The following is a 24,590-nucleotide window of genomic DNA, read 5'->3' on the forward strand; positions in this document are numbered from 1 at the left end:
CTTGCGTAGAGGAAGCTGTCCAGATGAAGCTGATTTCGCCAACTGGATGTTCCCTTCCTCTCCTGCTCCGCCTCGGTCGCAATGAAGTCCCTCTAGCGCGTTTCAAAAATAATGACATAGCGTAGGGAGGGATGGGCGTTTAACGCAACGGGCAGAGAGGCTGTTGGACAGAAAGACAGAGAAAGCAAGAGAGAGACAGAGAGGAAAGACAGAGAGCAAGAGAGCGCCAGAGCAGAATATAAAAATAAATCTCCGGATGTAAAACCAGAATTTTATTATTATATTTTTTAAATATATTTTTCCTCTTCGTAAGATCTGTTACTGATTTTGACTTCTCTCTAGCGAAGTTTCCAGCTTTTCTCTTACAAAAGCACGCCACCTTTGATCAGGGTCTGCAGTGTTTTCCCACCCAGAGATCATTCAGTGCCACAGTTTGAGAGACAGAACACTTCTATACAATCAGCATGGCCGCTTCGCGCACGCGTGCAGCGTGGGCCCGTCCCCGGCGTCACGGCCACAGCGCCCGGATCGGACGGGAAGCCGGGCCTGGCCTGGGCCGGAGGAACCGCGACAGCGCAAATGCCGCCGACCAATCAGAATCCGTGCAATCCTCTTTCACTCTTTCAGGTTATATAGGTAGGAAGGGAGATAAAAGGGAAGAGGGGAGGCGGGTTGATTCATTTTGCTTATTCGTGTCAAATAAAAGATTAAGCGAGTCTGTGATTGGAGGGGGTGAAGGATGGGTTTCGGGGGGGCGGGGTGGGGGGCCGAAACCCCTCTCCTAGCTCAGCAGCTGCCGGATCTCCTTGTGCATGTGACACAGGAAGTCCACGTAGGACGCCCCGCCGCTGCTGCTCTTGTCCTCCACCAGGAAGTGCCTGAAGATCAGCTCCAGCTTGTCTTCCTGTTTCACCACCATCAGCTGCGGGGAGAGACGGGGGGCCGTTAGAGAGACCGCCAGGGGACACGGACACACAGACACACGGACACGGACACACACAGACACGGACACACACAGACACGGACACACACAGACACGGACACACACAGACACGGACACACACAGGCACACAGACACAGACACAGACACAGACAGACACAGACAGACAGACACAGACAGACACCTGGACTGTGGGTAGGTCATCACAGAGGAGACTGTTTATCTCATACACAGACACACACATACATGCTTTCATAGCAAAGACATCGCAGATAACTTTTAAATATTTCAGTTAACACAGGCACATAAGGTTTCATCCCAGACAGCCTGTCAAAGAAAAATGTTCCCATTCAATACAGTGCCACAAACACACACACACACACACGCTTAATCCTTGTAATCACTGATTTGGGTTGAGTTCAGCTCCCTTGCGTTTGAACCTGCCAGATGCCGGCTGAGTCCAGTCTACTGGCTCTGGTGACAGCTAACCCAGCCCACACCTGTGGACTGCGGAAACCTAGGAGCGCGCAGTGGGCTGAGAACACAGACACCTCCATTTAAACGCCTCTCAGAAAAAGGAGCGTGGAGCAGCTAAGAGAGGACCACGCCAACGTCTGGAATCTCACCTTCATGTATCGCGACCGCTGTGCTCTGAAGGACGCGACAATTTCCCTCAGCCTCCTGGAGAAAGGATTATCCAGCTCCGGCAAGGTTGTCTGGGGGAAGAGACCGACGGTCAAAACACTGCACGCTGACTCACTCAAGGAAGAACAAACCCAGGCAGCCCCAAAAGCTTCATCTGATTCAGGATGAGTTATTCAGATGGACTTTAATGAAAGTCAAAGGTCACGCGGGGGCTCCCTCACCATGTTGGGGTCGATCTGTCCGAAGGCGGAGATGCCGAAGATGTTCTGCAGCAGCTCCTGCTGCACGTTGGCCCCCACCCAGAGGAAGAGGTTCAGGCCGTTCTCCAGCAGGTACACCCCGCCCTTGGACAGACGCTCCTCCGAGTCTCGCACCGCCACCGGCAGGGTGTCACTCTCCGCATCCAGCTTTTGCTGCAGAGACACAGTTCACGTGCACCATTACAATTAACCAATCAGTCAATCGAGTACTCCTCCAACCAATCAAACAATCATGTCAGCCAATCAAGTACTTCAAACAGTCCGTCAAACAAATAACCAATCAGCTAATGAAATACTACACCAACCAGCCCACCAAGCAAGTACTCCATAAACTGAACAACCAGTCAAGTACTCTACTAACCAGTAAACCAATGAAGTACTCCATAAACCGATCAATCAAGTACACCAACAACCTGTCAACCAACATCATTAGCTAATCCACCAACCAATTAATGAATCATTCAATAAACCACGCAATTACAAAGTCATACTGAACTGACAACCATTCAGTAAGAGATAAATTAAACAAGTTCACGTAACGGTGCTTATGGGATATGAAGTCCAGGCGAGAGTGCACCTCAAGTAGCTGCCACACCTTCCAGCACTACATCAGTGAAGCAACAAATTCACCGACTGAACTTGCCGTGACCATCAATCAAGCTTTTTTCCCCCCCATTTTATTTTCATTGAATGTTCCAGACACAGGAAAACCTTTCAGAAACAGGTAGGGAAACGGAGACATTGAGGCGGGGATGCGTGCGGGTAACTCACCAGCGGCAGCAGGCGTGGGTAGAAGAAGACGTGGGTCTCGGCCACGTCCATGCAGCCGACCAGCTGTCGCAGGTAGGCCCGGTCGTCGAGGGAGACGTCGGCCCCAGGGTGCAGCACGTCGCTCTTCAGCACACAGTTCAGATACACGGGCAGCAGCTTCATACACTCCGGCAGGATCAGCTGCAGGACCAAGCCAGGCAGACAGGGGGCGCTCTCAAACTCAAAGTCAGACATACTCCACTGACATGTCAGTTAAACAGGTGCTATAATGATTTTAAGATGGGCTTGTTGGGCTGTCCAGTGGTTTAAGCGTTTAAGATGTTTGCTTTGGATGCGAGCGGAGCTGTACAGTCTGGTTTCGATCCTTGCTGTGTGATCTATCCATGAGAAACTGAAACCCATAGATGTTACATAAATGGTTTTGTCCCTCTGGGGAGAGGGGTGGGAAGGCCAGTTAGGTTTTATCTGACTCATCGTACACCAGTGAGCCCCACTAGTCAACGGGGGGCACCTACAGCCTCCCTGTATAAACCCGTACATGAAGCATCTTTCTCTGACTCGTCTGTGCAAGGTCAACCTACGGACTGCAACTCAAAAAGAAACACCATGCGTTTCAGGGGGAAAAAAAGGGCTTGTCTGCACTCTTCCGGATTGATAGCAGAGGTTGCAGCAATGAATGCAGCTTGCGAGTCCAAATGGGCATTTCAGCTCGGGAGGAAAAGGGTGAAAAAGCAAATAAACGCCGCTGAACTTGTAGTGACGTGCCGCGCATCCTGCTGCGTAAACTGCAGGCAAGGACACACGGACCGCGCAGGAGGAGGGGCGCCGCCGCGCGGCGTAACGCGGTGTCGCCGAGGCAACGCGGGCGCGCCCTTACCTGTCCCGCTGAGGAGGGGCTGGCGCAGTTCTTGCGGTAGCAGGCCAGGATCTGGGCGCACTGGTTCACCAGGCTGTCCCGCACCGTCTTGGTGGGGTGGCTGAGGACACTGCGGTAGGCTGGACACGGGGGGGGAGGGGAGGAGGGGGGACGGAATGACAGAAAGGCCTGTCAGATTTGCGCCATAATGCTGTACAGCGAGGACAACCTGCCAGTGCACAGATGGGTGCCCATCTGATTTCCACCATCTGAAGGTCGCATCCGGAAGCAAGGTTATGCATGATTTTGCTTTGTGCTGGCAAGCGGTAATTATGCGGTAAGCCCATCTCTCCTTTTTGAAACAACTGCCGCCTTCCCCTGACTGACAGCCATGGGCCCCTGATGCACATGCATGTGGATATCTCTCTCTCTCTCTCTCTCTCTCTCACACACACACACACACACACACACACACACACACACACACACACACTCACACACTCACACACTCACACACTCACACACTCACACACTCACACACACAGGTTTTTCCAGGAAATGGATTCACACACAATGTTTTGTTCTAGCTGCCAATCATTGCAGATTTGTATATGTTTAACTCAACCACATACTATACATACTATAACACTTCTAGGGCATTTGCAAAAGGAAGTCCCTGAACATTTCATCATAGCAACTGCAAAATTACCAAAATGACTTTTACCAGAGTAATGGTTCTTGCTCCCCATTAAGAGCTCTGCACTTGTCAGCTCTCACAGACAGGAAGATGCTGTACTATCTGGGAGCCTGAGGCTCGACAGGGAACTGAGAGAGTAAATGGCCCGCGGAGGTCCTTACCGGACTTGGCGAAGAAGTTGATGAGGGTGTCTGTCTCGCAGTTGCGGTACAGGTCCGCCAGCTGGGTGCAGCAGTTGACGGCCAGGTTGTGAATCCGCAGCCGCCTCTGCCCGCTGCAGCTGGTGTAGAGCACGGCACACTGAGCGGAGAGAGAGAGAGGGTACAGGGCTCAGACACACACCCTCACATGTACAAACACACACTCTCTCACACACTCTCTCACACACCACACACACACACACACACACACACACACACACACACACACACACACACTAAGGGGAGAGAGAGGGTACAGGGCTCAGAAACACACCCTCACATGTACAAACACACACTCTCACACACCACACACACACTGAGGGGAGAAAGAGAGGGTACAGGGCTCAGACACACACCCTCACATGTACAAACACACACTCTCACACACCACACACACACTGAGGGGAGAGAGAGAGGGTACAGGGCTCAGACACACACCCTCACATGTACAAACACACACTCTCACACACCACACACACACACACACACACACACACACTAAGGGGAGAGAGAGGGTACAGGGCTCAGAAACACACCCTCACATGTACAAACACACACTCTCACACACCACACACACACTGAGGGGAGAGAGAGAGGGTACAGGGCTCAGACACACACCCTCACATGTACAACACACCACACACACACACACACACACACACACACAGAGGAGAGAGATAGGGTACAGGGCTCAGACACACCCCCTCACATGCACAAACACACACTCTCACACACCACACACACACCCACACAACCTAGGTATCCCATCTTAATATTAAAGCTTCCACAGTTTTTCATTAAACTGGTATCAAAATTGTTGAATCCTACACCTGCATTCTCTTTTCACAACAACCTGAACAAGTGTTGGTAGTGATGATTAATCCTGCAATGTTAAGGCAGAGCTTTTAAAAAGCTACTATCCTCTGTGAAGTGATCGTTTTACTTTAAATCCCTTGACATGTTGTTGTGAAAGTGCAGCAGACAAGCCGATTGCTCAAAAGTACAACACTGCATCAGACTCAGACCTATCACATGTAGAAGATAATATCTGAAAACACACTTGCTACCTTATCTGTAAACCATCAAATTATGGGAAATAAAGTAAAAAAGATGGGGTCCGGGTGGTCTCTCTCTCAAACTACGACACAGGGATACAGATAAAAATACACAGGAAAACAGGGAAAGTCTTTTTGACCAATTGGTAGCCCACCCACATTTGGCAAATTACGCTAACACACCTGAGGCATGGTACGATTTTAAACTAAACGATAAAAGGAAATGCACAGCACTTGCACTGAAGAGAAAAAAACTGAAACATCATGCTGTTTCAATAAAAGGCCTACCACTACTGTACCCATCATGGATACTCTCTCCTATTCATGATTCCCTCCATTTTTGTCTCCAACAGTAGCTGGTCTCTTACAAACACTGGGGCTAATTTGGTTTCTAAACATATAAACTACGACCAGCGGCAATAAACAAGCTACAAACAAGTTTCACATTATGTATAGATGCACATACATACACAGACATACACGTACACACGCACACTCACACACGCGCGCGCGCGCGCTAACAGCACCATCAGGTGGCCGAACACAGCGAGTAACTCAGGCCTGCTCCATGTCGCGCAGCCCACTCGGCTACAAAGCTGCTGGACCAGATCACGCCACGCTTCCCTCTTCACAGGTGCAACAGACGGGGGACAAGGCCTCTCGTTCTTGACCTAACAGCTGCGCGCAGCTGCTCAGCTCACGGCTGAACGGTAGGAGCGGCGTCCGTGCCGTCGCCGAGGCGGCGCCCCGACGGCTCTCGTCTCACCTGCATGAGGGCGCCCGTCTCCTCGCTCAGCTTGTCGTCGTGCCGGAACTCCACCGCCACCGTCTTGTCGCAGTCCAGGCCCGCCAGCTCCACGTCCGTGGTGTTGCTCATGTAGAAGGAGCCGAAGAAGTCCGTTGCTCTGATACCTGGCGGGGAGAAGGGGGCGGGTGCGGGAGCGTGAAGACAGCTGTGTTACCCTGGACCAGTTTTCTTCAACGAGGAAATAAATCCAGGGGAAAGCGTTTGGCTGGACACTCCACACTTGTGAGGGGTACTGACAGGGCATGTGATTGTTACGTGCAAGTAAGAACGTTCCCTGAGGTTGCTTGCTGACTTTTTCCCAGAACATTTTAATCACCAGCTATGTCCTAGACATAGGTTTCACTACTTACGCTATTTTTCAAGGATGCACCCCAGGTACCTAAACCCTGAAAAAGGCCTGGGGGGGGGGGGCAGAGAGCGGCACGCGGCAGCTGCGTCACCCACCTGTGCTCGTCCGCACCCTCATCACGGCGTCGAAGCCGACGTTCTTCTGCACGTCTTTCCGGAGGTCGTTGAGGAAGCGTTCTCTGTCCGTCTGCGCCTGAGGACAAACACAGAGCAAACGTGAGCTCAGGGACCGCACGGACAGGCCGGGCTCTTCAGGTCTGTGGCTTCTTGATGATACGCAGGCGCCATGGGGGAAGTTTACTTTCCTCCCAAGGCAGTGTGCTGGTTATGCACCCCAAATGACAAAACCACCAATATACTGGGGCATGATCTCATCTGAACACTTGTCTTATTTTCAATGTCATGCCTGGGAAACGTTTATATGTAAAAAAACGTAAGCGGTATATAAGAGGTATTGAATGACCACAGAGATCCAGTGGTCCAAACATATGCAAGCCAGGGGCAAACCACACTGGACACCAACACCACACTTGTCTAACGATGGCGTCGACGCTATGGCTCCAGATCATCAGGTTGCTAATTATGCAGACGGACATCACTCAGGAATGGGAGTGTGACCGTACTCCTACAGAGCACTGCAGCCAGCCTAGAGGCGGCATATCCGAGATGCCCTGCTGGTAGGGCGGGGTGCACTCGCCTGGAAGTAGGTGTACTTGTAGACGGAGCCGCCGGTGGAGACGGGCACCACGCCGAGCGTGGCCACGTCCACGTACTGATTGGGGAAGAGGAAGAGGTCCACGCAGCAGCCCTGCCCCACGCACTCCTTCGCCAGGTTACCGTAGAAACTGATCTGGGGCTGGAGCAAGGACTAAGAACACAGGCAGCCTGGGTCAAACTTCCAGTCTGGTTTTTACATTGTGGCAAAAATGACTCCCATTCTAGATATGTGTATGAGTTTTCTGGAATACATTATATATATATATTCAGAAAATATGCGCACAGATATATATATATACACACATACACACACACACACACAATTTTCCCGCTTCCTTTTCCGGAGTTATTAAGTTAGCAGGAAACATTTAAGCACTGGTGCATGTGGTTTGCTCATACTCAAAAACCATATGGCCAACTATTCACGTAATGCAAAGCATATGGAGGGAAGAGGAGAGAGGGGGGGCCACAGGTTCCCTTCTCCCTTTGATCCACATCCCCAGAGGAGAAGGCAGAAGAGCGCTTTCTCAGGCGCAGAACCCTGTCCCCGGCCGTCAGGACCCCGGCGCCTACCTTCTCTTTGTCCGTGCCCACCAGCTTTTTATCCTCGCGGTTCTTCAGTTTCCCAGGGGCCTCGGCGATCGGCAGCGAGGAGTGGAAGATGAAAAGCTTCCCCGCGCAGTCCGCCGCCTGGGGGGAAAGGGAAAAAAAAAGGAGGGAAAGCAGGCTGCTCGTTAGTGACAGCTCGCAGCCGGTCCTGACGGGGGTCACCTTGGGAGCCTCCTGTGGAAGGAGAGCGCCTCTGCAGCGCTAATGCTAACGCTCACGCCTTCAGCGCCGCGTGCCTCTACATGTAGGACACTTTCATAAGGTTTGCTCTGTGTCTGCTTCATTAAAAATTAAATTTTAATCTAAACGGAACAACACAAGGGGCAAGGTGTCCAGCACTGCAGTTCACCTCTGTCCAAATCCTGACGTAACCTTATTTCCTGTGATAGACACCATCAATAGCCGCTGTCTTTTCACTCCAACAGAACTCAGTAGTGAAAATTACAGCCCAGTGTCACTGTTTAGGAAAGTTGAGCGATGAGGAAACATTGTTTTGTTCTCGATATTAGAAGGAAGGAGAGGCAGCCCACCTTGAGGGCCTCCAGCCCGGCCTGGATGACGGGCCCGAACACGGTCTCCGTCTCCCGCGTGTCGGCGAACATGTCTGGGATCTGCTCCAGCAGGCTGCGACACACAGCACAGCACAGCACGCTCACAACCTGGCAGAGCTCCGCTCTACCGCAGCGGCGGCGTTCCCGACTCAAAGCCCGAGAACCGCGCTCGCACGGCCACGCGGCAGGAAAGCCCTACACCATCAGCAATCTCCAAACAATTCATGCTCCCGAACAAGAAACATTCATTTTAAAATGTTCATTCATACATTTTCATTTTGTATCAACACAGAAGCACTGAGAGAAAATGACAAAGATATGCAAGCATTCCAACCGCTGAACTCCACCGAAGCAAAACCAGAACAGAGGAACCCGGAGTGATGTCACTCGGGGGGGTCCCACCTGTTTATCACCGCCCTGGACTCGGCCACGTTGACCAGGAAGCCGTCGAGCAGGGGCACGAACATGTCGGCCACGTCCGACACCACCATCATCTGCGGCTGCGCCAGGGAGCCCTTGACGTTGTAGAAGTGCAGCACTTTGTTGTAGGTGACGAAGCCCACTCTGACGCTCGAGTCGCCCTCCGGGTTCTCCCTGCGGGCGCAAACGGACCGGGCCTGATTAATGGAGGTGATCCCCGCGGGTCGGCCCCCGGCTCTCTGTGATGGATTACTCTGCCTCGCGCGGCTCCGAGGAGTTCGCCCGCCGTCATTTATCACAGAGCGCCGGCACAGCACCCCGACGCAATGCGGCTGGCGGATCGGTAATTGCGATAGGATTACCATTTGTTAACGAAACGTAATTGAGGGCCCATATGAGGCAAATATTGCTCGCCTGGCCGTCAGAGATATCTCTTTATTATACTTCTGTAAAACTGGAATTAAAACACTTTATCAGTAACTCGCAGGTACAGTAAATCAATACTCAAGTGCGTAAAAGAAAGCTGGTGGATGATAGATTAATTCCATCTTTGCGGGCCTGCTTAGCTGATCAAGTGTTGTCCTGTCAGACGCGATTAGAATTTTTCCAGGGATCTCAATAAGCATCGAGGTGCAATTAGATGGATCAAACTATAACGGGCACCAGTTATTTTCCACAGGCAATCCTTTGGGCATCTTTGGGATGAAGCTAATATCTCATCAGATGCATCTGCTACAACTGCTCCTCTACATTATCATTTACAATAACCTGTTAGAAGGTGACAATTCTTCTCCTGAGTAGCCAGACCCCTTAAGTTTTTTTTTTTTTTTTTTTTTTTAAAGGGTCTGACCTCTGACCTCTGTACCTGGGCAGGAAGTCCAGCAGCGTCTTGAGCTCCTCGCAGATGATGCTGAGCAGGCCGCTGCGCACGGCGTTGTAGGACACGTCGATCAGGAATATGTAGGCCGGGGGCTGCGGCAGCTTGTTGTTCTGCAGGGAAGGGGAGAGAAAGTCAAGGCAGTTATACGCATGCAGAAGGAAACGAGGAGCAACAGCACCTCCCAGGAGGGCGATACAGACATGCTCGTGATGCCTGCGCAATCAAACTTCGCTGGTCCGTTTCGAATGATAGTCTTAAATTGTCCAAAATGCAATACCACGACGACCGGCGAGTGGGATCCTCTTAATTCTGTACAGTGCTTTGCTGCCCAACCTAATAAATTGTTTCTGCCTGCACAAGCTTTGTACTTTTGTCGTATGTTGAACATTTGGTCATGGATTTTATAACTGTATATGACTATAACTGCCACGGTGTGTGCGCAGCCTCCCGGACGCCTACCTTGCAGTAGTCCACGGTGGCGCGGAACTCATAGCTGCCCAAGGAGAGCTCTGGCCGGTCGTAGCAGTCCACACGCTTCCCCGTGTGGTCCAGGTGCTGGAAGTAATGGGGGGGCACTGGGAACAAGGGAGAGACAAGTTATAGCAAATTCCACCCACAGACAGGCAGACACAGGGGCAAAGACACTATACTGGATAGGCTCTGCGCTTAGCAACCTGCCGCATCCAACACCAAGCAAGGCAGTGCTGCTCATTTGTCCATGGGACATTACTGTAGCTGCATAATTCCTTTACTCGACGGCGAGCAGCTGTGGGTGGCCTCGCCCATAATCCTCGGGTGCCCAACCCCGAGCCCCGCCCGCCACTCACCCTCCGTCACACAGCTGCAGAAGGCGCACTGGAAGCGCCGCCCGCCCTCGATGAACTGCATGTAGGGACACATGTAGGCCTTGCAGCGGTTGCAGCGGATCGGCCCGCTCTCTCCGTGGTCCACCGTATAGGGGGGCGTCTGGGAAGGAGGGGCAGAGGGAGGAGGAGGTCGTTCGGTGTGCGTCACGAAACAAGCGCGGCAGACTTGCATCTCGAGCCGGCGGAATCAGACTTTATGAAGGCAATCACAAAAGGTCCTGTGCTTTGGGGAAAGACTGATTATGCCTTGGATATGAACGAGGGAGACAGAGATTCCTTCGTTTTTTGGCCATAGTGGAAAAAACATGACCTCATGCTCACATCATTACAAACGCAGGGAGAAGATGACGTTTAATGGCACCGCACTACATTTTCCACTTCCTCACTTCTGCGCTCCTTCCTTCTGTAGACAAATGAATGGCTGTGCGGACACAGAGACGCTCATAGTAAATTCCACTCGTTACCGATTTGTTCGCTGACGAATTATTCCGTACGTCACCTGACATGAACCACATATCCCAAGGCACCACCCGGAGTCTGACGCATGACAAGCTCAACAGGTCAGCGGGATCCACAGCGCTGCGGGTAGCCCTCTCTGTCCTAACTGCCCCCCATTTCCCACTCTGGCCTCCGGGGGGTGCTGTCAGCGCGACGGTGAGCTACTTTTTCCAATCCGGATCGCTTTCCTTGGCTGATTTATTCGGACAGCTGCAATGGAGGTAGCTAAACAAGCACCTATCATTAGTAACACAAACACATGGGGGGGGTGGGGGGTATTACTGAAAGCGAGAAGAGCGGGAGAGGGGGGTCTGTAACTGAAGGTGTCATGGGTACTAATGGGAAATAACAGGGGGGAGGAGTTTCATTAGAGGGCTAAGCCAAAATAAAACTCCACTGATTGAATGACAGAGTGAAGGTCAGATGTTTTGCATGAATTCATTAAATCTAAGTGAGATTTATGTCCTAATGGACGTACAGCACCTCTGGCAGCTCCTGTTTTTAAGCTCTTTAAGTACAAGGAAACTGTAACTGTGGGACTGGAGCAAGTGAGGTAAACACTCCTAGTAGATGGTGCCTCTTTCCAAGTACTGATTTGGGATCAGATAGCCAAACCCTGATAATATACTCAACCATTCTGTGCAACAAGTTGAAACTGATCCAGAGACAACTCTTGGAGACGCAGGGAAGAGGGGAAAGACTAGGACAGAGGCAGACGGACAGGGACGAGGGGTAAAATGGAGCTCCTGGGAGAGTGGAAAGGAGAGACGGTTGCCAAGATGGACACAAATCCCCCCAGCCACAATTGGGACAAGGATTAAGCCTCTTAAATTAGCCACCGAATGGACGAAACAGTTCTTTGAAACAGCCGACACCACGCGTGGGAAAATCTCGGTGCTGTTCTAAAAAAAGGGGGGACGATACTGTGGGGATACTTCCCCCTTCCCCCTTAAAACTGTAAAAGTCAATATTAGCAAGTTTATTTTGAAGCCAAACCGAATGAAGATAGCTGGTTAGTGATGCAACAAGGCGTATAACATGAGTTTTTCCTTTGCTGCTTTGGTATTTGCCATTAATACCAACACAGACAAAAAGCAGCTATACTGATTTAAGTGTTGTCAAGACAACGCATAAAAGGACAGCCCCATGGTGTTACCGTTACACACCAGGCCATGGCCTGGCCTAATGGAAGTGGAGAGTATAGTGCAATATAGGCGGCATGTCCATCTAAAACAGTTCGTGTTTTTGTAGTTGCGGTTGCGCAAGATTAGCCATTCGCTATTAGCCATGACAAGATTAGCCATTTGAAATGACTCTTCATAAAGACCGTAAGAAAGTCACCACACTGCTGTTCGCTCTCATGATGACCCACACCACCACTTTCTTATACAGTGCTCGTCTACGATGCATGTCATCACCAGCGCTGCCGCTCAGAGCTGACAATGTCACTTACATACTCAGTTTCAGTTGGGGGGGGGCTATGGAGATCAGCGCCGCTCCCTTCATGTCGGTCTCGCTTCTGTCCGCAGCAACACCGGCGATGCATTTTTACAAACTGCTCATCAGTAAAGTGATGGTTCAATAGCAGTTTAAATGACCTGTGATGAGACGCTGGGGCTTTGCGCTGCCAAAATAGACCTGTGTGAGTGTGGTAAGAACTCTCTTTCTAATAGCACCAAATAACCACTGTACGTATATCTGTACTCTGTAAAAAAAGGCACTGAAGGGTCACCCTGCACCTCGTCTCGCTCAGACACGCACACTCTGTCCGTACGGAGTTCAACCCGGTCAGCCTGCCTGCCGTGAGCTGCCCCTGGACGGAGCGGCAAAGACACAGCCTCCTCAGCGAGCCTTGGCCACGGCATCGTTGGGAGAGGCTGAGAACGGAACGGCCACAGTCCGCAGAGCGGGAGGCCGAATCTACCCTGGCCACCCGGACGGGAGGGAGGAAGAGCGGGCGCGGGCTCTCACCTCGTCTGGGGGCAACGTGGCCAGGGGCTTGATGACGGCTGCCAGCGGGACCTGGGACTGTTTGGCCATGTCAGAGGTGCAGGGCATGTTGTAGGCCGTGCAGCGGATGAAGCGGGGGCTAGCGTTCCCTGGGGTGAAATAAAAACAAATCAGAACCGATCACAACACAGGCCTCTGCACGCAACACAACCCATCACAGGGTGAGGACAGGTTATATTTAAACACAGGGGGGAACGGCAGCACCAATCACAGAACAATATTGCCCTCATGCCTCCTGGGAGGGGGGAAGTAAACACAGACGTCCCCTTACCTTGATCTCTGACCTGGAAGGTGGTCGTGACGAGAGGCGGGGCCTGACCTCTCACCCCCGTGGTGAAGGGCTCACTGCTCTTATTGGCTCTGTCGTCCTCGATCACTTGAATCTGAAATGGACGACGGGGATTGAAAAAGGGGAACCTTGTGTCACCAAAGCACACATGAAGGAAAAGAGACGATTAAACAGCCGTTAAAAACACTACATCAGATTTCTATCCGCGGACATGAACATCAGATCTCATACTGAAACAATACCAATACTCAATACCGGTTTTCCACAACAGGGAATAACCAGGAATTGCTAATCCATCTTATTTTTATCTCGGAAAACAGGAAATCTGTCAATGAGGCTACATTTTATCTTAATATAAGTATACAGTAAGAAGAGGGTGTTCTGATCTAATGGTGAGTTGCACTACTGTTTCAACTCCTGAACAATCTCTTCTATGATAATCTTAAAGACGTCATACACATCAGCTGATGGCAAAACATAATGTAACATTTTCCTTAACGGCAGTCTGTGGAAAAAATGAAACAAGATCACTCAGCTATGAAAACAAGCAGTGGGGAAAAACAGACAAATAAATTCCTTTTGAGTTCTGGAGTATTCCAAATGACATGTTCAGAAATCCTCCCCACTACAAGTGTCAAATGTCTATATGCACACAGCAAATTGTCTAATACATTTTATAAATGTTAAATTCATTTCAAGAGCAGTAGCAGTAAGCATCCTTTTACTAGAGCTACTCTTTCAGGTGGCTGTTTGATTTCGAGGGATCATAATTCATGGCCTAATAATCACAACACCTTCCAGACAACAAAACCACATCTGCATATGCTGTTGTCAGGGTGAATCACCCCCACTTATTAACTTACCAAACAATCAGTAAATCTTTACCTTCCATTGTTAACAGCACAATTACAGGTCAAAACAAAAGACCATTGAACATGTTAAATCCATGCTTAAAACAATCTAATGGGACTGCAATATTGTGTCATATTACCCCGCCTATCGTGTCAACAAGACCAATGTGCAGATTTCTGCATTTAGCATACAGAGGGGGGCTCTCCTATGCCACAGCACTACACAAACAACTCCCAGGGAATGGTGTGTAAATGGTGTGTAAATATTCAACTCATTCTCCCTATCAAAAATTAATTTCAAACTATGATTACATTACATAGATACAACTACATTACATGATAAATGATAACTAAAAGTTTTTATCTGGGCTTGGATTCCTGTTAAGGTTTTCAAACCAAACTGTCGCTCAGAAGTGCAGCACCACTGTCTCTGCTGGGCCCTAAGCATCTGCCTACAGCTTCCTCCAGGCAACTCTCAATCATCTCACAAAGTGTCCTGCACCATAACTTCACAGCTCGTGATTTCCTCTTTGTTCCCGATGCAGGGAAGAGCGATCGTTTTTATAATTTTGACAGCACACACTGCGTTGTAGGCACCGCCTGGTGAGGAAGGGGACGGGGGCTTCTTTTAGAACCCAAAAGAAAGTTATTATTCACAGTGCCCATACAGACAGCTACACTAATACTACACACTGGTGCTTTCAAGAGCAAACATTTGCACACAGCAAAGAGAGAGAGAGGCAGGAGAATTTCATAGCCATTCCGAAAAGTGCTTCAGGGAAAACACCGTGACGTGACGGGACAGGAGAGGCTGGTCAGCATGCGTGGAAACAGGCATGGGGGACCCAGGTGGGGGTGCAGGGTTTGGGGGCATGCATTTGACTGGACTAGAAAGAGAGGGGGGGGTTAGGTCAGGTTTTAGTGCGAGACAGACAGACACAGACAGACAGACACGCTGCACTTACTGGGCTGGGAATAGCGTCTGGGTCTATTCTATGCCTCGTTTTCTGCACAGGCTGCAGATCTGTGGCTTGCTTTTAATTTTAAAGGTAAAAAATGTCCCATGATTCAATAAACAAAACAAAAAAAACAAAAACAAAAAAAGAGGGTGGGGTGGGACAAAAAAAAAGGAGAGAAGATACAAAAAAAATGAACAGAAAAGTAACAGCGGTTACTTCTGTCCTCCCAGACGGCAATTAATTACCAGTATTAGTCATACGCTCAGACACCATGCACAACTCAGGCAGAAGCAGAGAGCATGAGGAATCATATTCGGAAGAATGGTGCGAACATGAGACATCAGGGGGACGGCTCCCTGGTGGCTCCCGCCTCGCCTTTCCCAGAACCGCGAGGAACGTGATCTGATGTTCCGGCCGCGTTCGGCCTCACCTGTCCCCAGGTCCGTTTCATCTCGTCAATGGGAAAGACCTGACCCGATTTCGGGTGTGGGTTGTCGTCAAATCCACAATGTGGCCATTCGACATTCCAATCTATTGGAATTTTTTCAACAAAATTCTCTCAGGTGCTGCAAGAAATGGCTGAGTTTCTCTTCTGCCATCAGGACAGTGAAATTTTTGCACTGATATACATATTTTTTACTTTTTTGTGAAACTGAAATGTATGCAGTGTTACAAGCTGTATGGCAGTTTAGAGACCCATAACTGTAATTCAGTGTTCTTCAATACCTCTGAAGTGGACTTGTGGAGCTATTCATTTGTGCACTATGACTCAACAAATTTTTTCCTGTCAAAATATCTTCAATCATCCTTGGTGTGATGCTTACAACAGAACTTGTAGAGCTGAAATGAAGATGGAGTGAAGAGAAAGAAAAACCGAGCAGACCTGCTGATGGCATTAGAGTGGACAGCGCAAAGTAAACAGCGCCGTGGCCCTGATAATACTTCAACCCACTTAATTTTCCCCCTCACGCGGGAATTCATTAGACAGCGCGGGCATCAATTAAACGCTTAAACATGGTAATTCCATACTTAAGTGTGGGATTACAAGCGGCGGTGGTGAACCCGTGAGGAAGCTAATACCGCAGCGATACAGACTGTGCTGCGGGGGCCCTTATGGGATTGGGGGAGCTTCTGCCGTAGAGCGTCGCAGGGCTATCTGGGATTACTGTGGAGAAAGAGCATGTGCAGGTGGAGAACATTCTGCCACCTGGGGAAAGCAGGGGCCTGAGGGTCAGCCTTGCAGCTGTAGGAAATGCTTTTTCTGAAGCTTTTTCTCATTTATATTAATGTACAGGGTGTATTTTTAAGGGAATCCCAAATAGCCCTATCATTCTCAAAAGACTACAGTGCTCTATGATACTCTAGTCACCTTGGCAAGGACATCGGCATTTTGGCCTTCTATTAGCGACATATTCACCACATACATTACTTACAATAGCCTGAACCTGTGATGATTGTTGCTTATCGTTTAAATATAAATATTCATAATATTATAAACAACCTTTAAAAAAAAATTTGAATCAGACAGTCATGTTAAAAGTTAAGTCATTGTCAGATTCACCTGAACACTGTATTAGTGACCATCCCCTCCTTTCACCAAAGCAGCTGTGCACTTGATGTGGATGTTCAAAAACGCACCAACACACACACACACACACACACACACACACACACACACACACACACACACACCACAGCTGAGGGAGAAGACACTGTGCCGCTCTTACCGGGCTGGGGATGGAGTCGGGGTCCAGCCGTTTCTGTGGCGGCGGGGCGGGTGCAGGGGCCGGCGCGGGGGCCGGGCCCGGGGGCTGTCCCCCGAAACTCTGCTGCCCGGGGTAAGAGCCTGGATAGCCCGGCTGAGGCCCCCTTATCTGCCCGTAGGCACCTGGGGGAGAAATGTATCAGTATTTACAGCTCGCTAGGAAGTGACACAACGTTTGATTATCTGAGCAATGAAACACGAGGTGAGTAATGAGGTTCTCAGATCAGTATCAAAGGTTTTAGCTAACGAACAATAAAAGTAAGAAACATGCAGCTTTACTTATTCTCATAGCTATGCATGAAAGATACTTTACACGGGGTTGTGAAGCTAGCATACAGGAAAATAACTGAATCTTCCCTGCACTTGAGAGAAGAAAAAGCCCTGAGTTTGATGATCTGAATATTTAATCTTGGGCATCAAAAAACATTAGAATATCAAATGAATGCAAATACAGATCCCTGTTTGCATTAACATAACATATGGTCACAACTTCACTTCATCCAAGCACATTGTGATGATGAATGCAGGCCAAATGGCAAACTTCATAAAAGCTTGGATGTTGGAATGTGTATTTTTTTTCAAGGTTTTTTCGCTTTGGTAAAAATGGCATAAACTGGAACTCGGCCGCTATGAGCTTTGGAGCTGGCTGCTTTGTGTAAGAGGATCTCCCGCTGGTGCCCGTAGCGGTAACCGGAGACAGAAACATAGCACATCTAGTAGTACCTGACAATTAGGAGCCGCAACGCCTGGCGTATTCAGCGCAGCGGTAACCCACACCGGTGGGGTTCGGTTACAGCCTCGGAGAACGAGGCCGACCGCGCGTCACTCCACACTACGGCAGCGGAGCAGCTCAGCACCGCTACGAATCGTGAATTAATGATGAGACATTTATGATCAGCTCAGGCATCGACCCGCCCCAAAAGCAGACTACGACGCTGCTAACGCATCACGCACACAGAGCAGGCTCTTACGCTCTGAATGTTTTCTTTTTCAACAATTGGTAAACAGGAAAACATGCCATTAACGGATAATGGCCTGTATCTATGCGGTTGAGCTGTATGAATAAATCATGTTTCTATGTACTGTGAGATAGTATGGGTATTCATATTACATGATGTTTTGTCTCTTCATTGGCATAACCTCCCTGTGGGTCTGTGAACACTTGTACCAGAGACCCCTGCAGTGGGGCAGGAGGCGGTAGACTTATGGTACACTTACCGTTCTGCTGGGGCTGATAGCCCTGCAGCCCTGCCTGTGGCGGGGGTCCAGGCACACCTGACGTGGGGGGGCCAGGGGGCATCCCCTGCATGCCGGGCTGCCCTGGGGGCCCAGCCATGTGGTTAGGCTGCGGCATGGCAGGCCCTGACAGGGACTGGTGCGGAAGCGGGGGCCCCTGCATCCCTGGGAGGCTAGGGGTAGCGCCCCCTGGTGGGGGAGGGAAGCCAGTGGCGGGAGGAGGAGCTGAGTGGTAGGAGGTGGGCTGAGAAACAGGTGGCTGGAGGGGGGGTCCGCCCGGGAACTGAGACTGGGAGGTGGGAGGGGGGGCACCGGTGAAAGGGGGCTGGGAAGGGGGGGGCCCTGGGGTTAACTGGGGCTGGGAGGTTGGCGGCGGACCCGCAGCAAAAGGGGGCTGAGAGGGAGGAGGCGGCCCGCCGAACGAAGGCTGGGAGGGCGGAGGCGGAGCCCCGGAGAACGGAGGCTGTGAGGCAGGGGGCGCTGTCGAGAAGGACTGCTGCGAGGGAGGGGGGGCGGCTCCCGAAAAGGGGGGCCGGGAAGGCGGGGCAGACCCCGGGAAAGACTGCTGCGAGGACGGGGGCGCCCCGTAGACAGAGGGCGGGGGTCCCTGGGGCATGCCGGCGTTTAGGGGAGGCTGGGAGGCGGGAGCCGAGTGAGCAGTGAAGGAGGGAGGGGCAGATGTAAAAGCAGCAGAGGCGGGAGGCTGAGAAGATGGAGGTGGACCTGAAACGGGAGGAGGGAGAGGGAAAGAGAGAGAGAGAGACTTCTGTGATCCATCAAAGGAAGCTTAGAGTTACAGCGGTGATGTCATCCATGGCCATTAACCTCATTACGAGAACGCATGTCTGCCCTTGTCCCTGAGAAACATTTTAAGAGTACAGCAACACATATCACTGGTCTAATGGGCCACTGAGGTAGGGGAGAGCACGAGCGCTCAGGCATTAATAACACTGCTGTAATGCTGGTAATATGCTAATTAAAAAGACAAGATTGATTCTGTATCAGACACTCAATGAAACAAACACTCACTGCCTAAGAATTGCTGACATAGAAGGACAGACAACCCTACGCCTTAATGAGAAAGCGCATCAGTGACTCATCTTCAACAGCCATCTACACCAACTGAAAGTGGGGCAAGTTTGATAAAAGTTGATTAACTTTTTATGTACACAAGACCCAAATTGCCTATCTGTAAACTGAACAGGCTACTTACTTCCTATCCTAGGGTCACATGAAGGCACTGGTGCTTACCATAACCAGGACCTGCCACGGATGCTGCTGTGGAGCCGATCTGCATGCCAGCCATCTGATTGGTCATTTGCTGGGTGCTGGTGGGCGGATCTCCATACTGCTGGTGGTAAGCAGGCTGGGTCACGGGAGGATGCGCCTGAGGTGGGGCGTAGGGCTGAGAGACCGGCGGCCTGCCCCAAAAAAACCAAAAACGCTCAGGTACAAGGGACACTCCAGGTAACCCCAAGAAACCCCAAGGAGAGATGATAAAATCCACATGTTGCTGAACCTTACACTCAAATGCTTTATACTATGGCAGATCTCCATCAGGCTTAAACTCATCATTGAGTATTTCTTTAAACAGGCCTATGCTAGTAAACTCTACAGTCAACTATATGAATTGAGCACTATTTACACATACTACGTATCTGGCCAAAGGCATTCAGTCCATTCTGTGAATGAACCACTTTTCATTTTAAAAGCAATTACGTTTAAAAGTTTCCCCGGAAACAAAGGTAGTGGCAATCATGGAGTTTAAATATTTCAGCAGTATGCATTTAACATAGCTGCATATTTAATATTTAACAACCAGTCTCTCTGATTACAGCTTTCAACAAATTTATTTATCATTAAATAAAAACATTCCATCTGAACACCAACGCAACCGAAATCTTGGAATAATTTCTTCTGTATATTAATTGGAATATCATTCCAATTAATAGGGATCCACACTGGCTTTCTGCCCAACAGACAAGACAGTGGTCAAACACCCTGAACAAAACCCCATGAAGCCAACCAATTCCAATTCCAGCATTGGGACAGCCTCCAATGTGTCTAAAAACTGAAAGACAAATGTCCGTGCAAACTGAGCTCGGTTCGAGTTTACAGGTTATCATTCTCTATAGTACTATACCTATCATTCCCTTGAACATAATCTGAAATTCTCAGACTCCAGCTTTCTACGGTCACTCTGCTTTGGAGAGACAGGTATGCTTTCGCCACTCAAGTCAGAGGAAAGGTGTGTTGCTTCAGGTGAGGTACCTCCGTGTTCGGAAGACTCACCTCTGTGGCTGGCTGTTCATGGAGGGGGGGCCGTTCTGCACCCCTCCCTGGGGGTAAGCGCTGTAAGCCTGCGGGGCTGAAACAGGGGGAGCCCCAGAAGTGGGGGGCTGCCGCGCCGGACCTGTGCGGGTCGAGAAAGAGGGGCGTTGTTATTGTCTTAACTGACAAGTTAGTTTGCATTCACACGTCACTACGGCATGCAAAAAACATCATTAAAAAAACTGGCTAAGAGAAAAATATCAACTTCTTGGCTCGTGCTAAGCTTATTACAAAGCATCAAAAATCATCATCTGCACTTTGTAAACCAATGAGGTGTCCCTCAGCGAATACATTGAAACCCTTACGCATCACTCCCCCCACCACCTCCCCCAACCAAATGAACACACAAAACTAGCCCCCCATGTCTAACCTGAAAAATAAGTCAATAAGGAAAAAGACCTACAATGCCTACAATCTACCCATCCCTGGTTGCAGCAGAACAGGAATACAGTTTCTGGCCTGATTGTGTGTGTCATTACGGATGGGGAAGGAAAGGGATCCACTCAGAGAAACCACAGAGAAACTAGTTACCCAAGTCAAGAGGAGAGGGAGAGGACAGGTCGGAAACTACATTTGCAGCAAGAGCCTTAGAGGGAAAGCTCGAATAAGGAGAATATCCTGAAATACAAGAAGCAGAGATGGAGAATAAACAGAAAGTCAAGGCAGACATCAAAGCAAGGAGATTGAGATGCAATCAGTCCTATGAACGATCACACTGGCCAAGGGTATGACCCCGTGCCTCCAGGGCTGGGGAGGGTCAAAATTTTCATTCCACTTGAGATGTTCACACCCAAATTCAGCGGGAAGTCAGATTACCCATGAGTTAAATCCTCACATTTATTCAAAAACATTCCAATCATTCAGGAGAGAATCTGTCTATACACCTTCATGTGTGATAGGAAATGAAAAAAAATCAAACCCTCAAGTGATTCAGGTGATCTAATCCTGGGTTCAGAATGCTACTACAATTCACACACAATGTAATCTACAGCTTTGTCACCTGGAGGCGGGGCTCCTTGCTGGTATCCAGGGGCGGGGCCGTTGTAGGGCGTATACTGGGCGGGGTAGCCCCCGGCCATGTGCTGCCCCCCATAGGCAGGCTGTGGGTATCCCTGATAGCCAGGCGGCGGCTGTCCATACGGGGAGGCCATGTGCGCTTGCTGGTTGACATTCATTCTAAGTTCATCCCTAAATCTGACACACATAAGTGGACAAAGGGGACACAGGCGTAAACTTAAGGCAGCCGGTCAGGAGTCATTCCGAAGAGATGCAATCCTCCCTCGGCTTTCTTCTTTGAGAGAATCTTCCAACTGATTACACAGTTTCGTCATTAAAACTCATTACTGGCCCTGTAAATGAATTCATAACAGTACCGTCGCTTGGATGATGCTCAACAGAAGATACACCCCACCCACACAACCCATTCCCTGCATTCCCAAGCAATGGGAGCTATGGATGCGCTTTAATGTTTCTTGAACACAACTCATTCTTCTCACTGTCAGCTGGTGTCTTGACAATTTCACAGGGCAAAGTGTGAGCATGGCACAAGTATGATGTGAAAAGTATAATCATAGACTCCTGCTGCGCATTCAGAAGCTTAGAAGCTAAAATGACATGAGTCAGTCTGAATGTGTACTTAAGTCCTTAACCAGGAAAACAACTTTATATATTACCTCATAATACTCAGAATAATCTACATGAGTCAGTCTGAATGTGTACTTAAGATCTTAAGCAGGAAAACAACTTTATATATTACCTCACGATACTCGGAACAATCTAAATTACTTAACTTGACATATTCCATGAATGTCAATAGAATGAATGGCAGGAACTCATAGCCCAGCAAAGCGACTCACAACCTCAGCAAATGTTATCACAACTTGACTTCTAAAGACATGCACAACATGTGCACACTGTAACAGAAAGTGAGGGCATAACACATCCGTAACTGGAATATCTGCAACAGCCCTATCACATTAACGCTAAAGGTGCAAGAGTATTTTCACAATCCTGTTTCACAGCTCAACATATTGCAGCCTGAGAAAGCTACGCAGCTCAGCTGAACACATTCTGGTGTTACAGCAAAGATGAGTTTAGCCAAGAGGGAAAACTTTCTGCTGTCAGAGAAACTTAATCAGCTAAATCAGCAGTCTTCGTGATGGGTTTGCTTAAGTTCAACTAGGCCATTTACCTTACCACTTCCCAAGAGAGAAGACAAGCTTTACAAAATGCGAGGTGCTCAGCGAAAATAAAAAAATGTCAACTGATAAGACATTGTCACTATAAGCATAGAGCAGATAACTCGTATGAGAATGCTCTACGTTACAATTCTACCTACGATTATATACCAATCACTTACTACACTGGCAGTCACAAGTCCACAGGCCTCCACTACAGTAAACTAGCTTGCTACTTCTACATTTTATCCACTCTAAAATTGTACTTTCAAGTTCAAATGTAATTTTGTGACGTTAGCGAACATCTACCAAATGTAATACAAGTACAGTAAGATAGCATGCTACGACAACATAGTAAAGCCTGCTACACGTAGTCATGCGTTAGTAACTTACTAGCTATCTACCTAAACACTAGGCTAATTAGCTAGCCAGATACTTGTGGATAGTGGTGTTGACCCTAAACATAGCTGTACTGGAAAACGTAAGGCAGTTAATGTTGTTAACTAGATGGTTGGTTAGCCAATTATGTAGCTACTGAGCTGGCTACACAGCCAAATGGCTAACGTTAACGAGTTGGTTAGCTAGCCAGCTGGGTATGGGCCTGTAGAATGTCGTCCTTCCTTTTTCATAATATTAAAATCTCTCCGGAGATTTGTGGAGAGGTTATGTGACTGCGAAATGAAGAGAGCACCCCGCTTAACAATTAGTTAAATTAGTGGAAATATGGTACTCAACGTTAGCCATGTAAAGTTATGCCACCGTATTTAGCTAGCTATCTTACCAGCCAACAAAAGCCCAATATGTACACTTGCTAGCAACACATGATTTCACCAGCTAGTGCTTAGCTGGCTAGCAGCTGGTACAGCTTCACTTACTACCTAGCAAACGTTTGGTAACTACCCCGGGACGTGACAAACTAAATTTCAACAGCTAGCCGGTTAGCTAGCTACCCAGCTAGCTGGTTAGCTAACCAGGACGAGGTGACAATAGCTAGCTAACAGTTAGCTAATAAAACATGACAGCGTCCTGGTCAAAAACTCAGTTTTGGTAGTTAGCTAACGTTAGCTGCCCATTTGTTCAGATGGGAAAGTTAGGGGTTAACAACACTCTAATCCGAAGGAAAGTGAGAATCTTAGCTAGCCATGCTAACTGCCTCTCCTAGTTCTCACTCGGGCCTACACGCCGGGTTGAACCGTGACACACAGGGAAAAAACTGGACCAGGCGAGACGGTGGGCTGTTCTTCCGAGCTAAACTATATTATTCTTCTTTCTGGGAATCTGGCCGGAGACTCTTCCGCACCCACCTCCAACGGGGTTAAATGGCGTGTTGAGCGAGCTCGGCGGACGGCTGTCCTCGGTTTGTGTCGCGCTCGGTGTCGGTCGCCCGTAGCCGATCGTCTCGCTTTTTGTCGCCGTACTTTCGGACCTTTCGTTCCCGAGCGATATTTCCGCTTAATCCCTTCTTCTTCCTCCGTCTCCACCTCGGATGTCGGGCTCGTACACCGGAAGTTTAGCCTCCGTGTGCCACGTCGGCACCCGGATGCTGCGTCGGCGCACCCGCACCACGAGCGGATGGCTGGGTCTGCGCCGAGGGCCTGTGCGTTCAGGCGCATAGGAAATGTTGCTCGGTTGGATCTTACACAGTATTACTCACCGACCAGTTTGCGGTTTTGAAGGCGTGGGAGAAGACAAATTAGTTTTGAATTCATAGCATTTGCTGGACCGAAATAGAGACTGAAATATCATAATATCAACAATATTATGCAAAGAGTGCTACACCTGAATACAGCCCAGGTGACCCTAAATTCACGATTCAATAACTGCAGCATAATGGAAATCAATTACATGAAC

At 49.3% G+C, this 24,590-nt stretch overlaps 1 protein-coding gene across 3 annotated transcripts; it reads right to left on the minus strand.

The window, feature by feature from the left end:
- Positions 1–246: 246 nt before the first annotated feature.
- On the minus strand, positions 247–24,264 carry LOC118789905 (protein transport protein Sec24C-like). Of its 3 annotated transcripts, XM_036546634.1 has the most exons (25): positions 24,044–24,264; positions 21,563–21,756; positions 21,094–21,180; positions 20,524–20,644; positions 19,483–19,652; positions 18,214–18,954; positions 16,958–17,118; positions 15,237–15,305; positions 13,403–13,514; positions 13,093–13,220; positions 10,585–10,723; positions 10,217–10,332; positions 9,743–9,867; positions 8,860–9,051; positions 8,437–8,530; positions 7,871–7,987; positions 7,278–7,448; positions 6,677–6,773; positions 6,191–6,336; positions 4,331–4,469; positions 3,494–3,612; positions 2,617–2,796; positions 1,807–1,998; positions 1,567–1,656; positions 247–922 (listed from the first exon to the last, which is right to left on the minus strand). In XM_036546634.1, exons 2-25 carry the CDS (start codon positions 21,735–21,737, stop codon positions 782–784), a joined length of 3,822 nt encoding a protein of 1,273 aa, XP_036402527.1. In that variant the 5' UTR covers positions 21,738–21,756; positions 24,044–24,264; the 3' UTR covers positions 247–781. The 3 variants fall into 3 exon arrangements, with proteins under 3 accessions (XP_036402527.1, XP_036402529.1, XP_036402528.1); XM_036546636.1 differs by lacking the exon at positions 21,094–21,180; XM_036546635.1 differs by lacking the exon at positions 15,237–15,305.
- Between the last annotated feature and the right edge of the window lie 326 nt (positions 24,265–24,590).

Source organism: Megalops cyprinoides, chromosome 15 (assembly GCF_013368585.1).
Source record: "Megalops cyprinoides isolate fMegCyp1 chromosome 15, fMegCyp1.pri, whole genome shotgun sequence".
Classification (NCBI taxonomy): Eukaryota; Metazoa; Chordata; class Actinopteri; order Elopiformes; family Megalopidae; genus Megalops; species Megalops cyprinoides.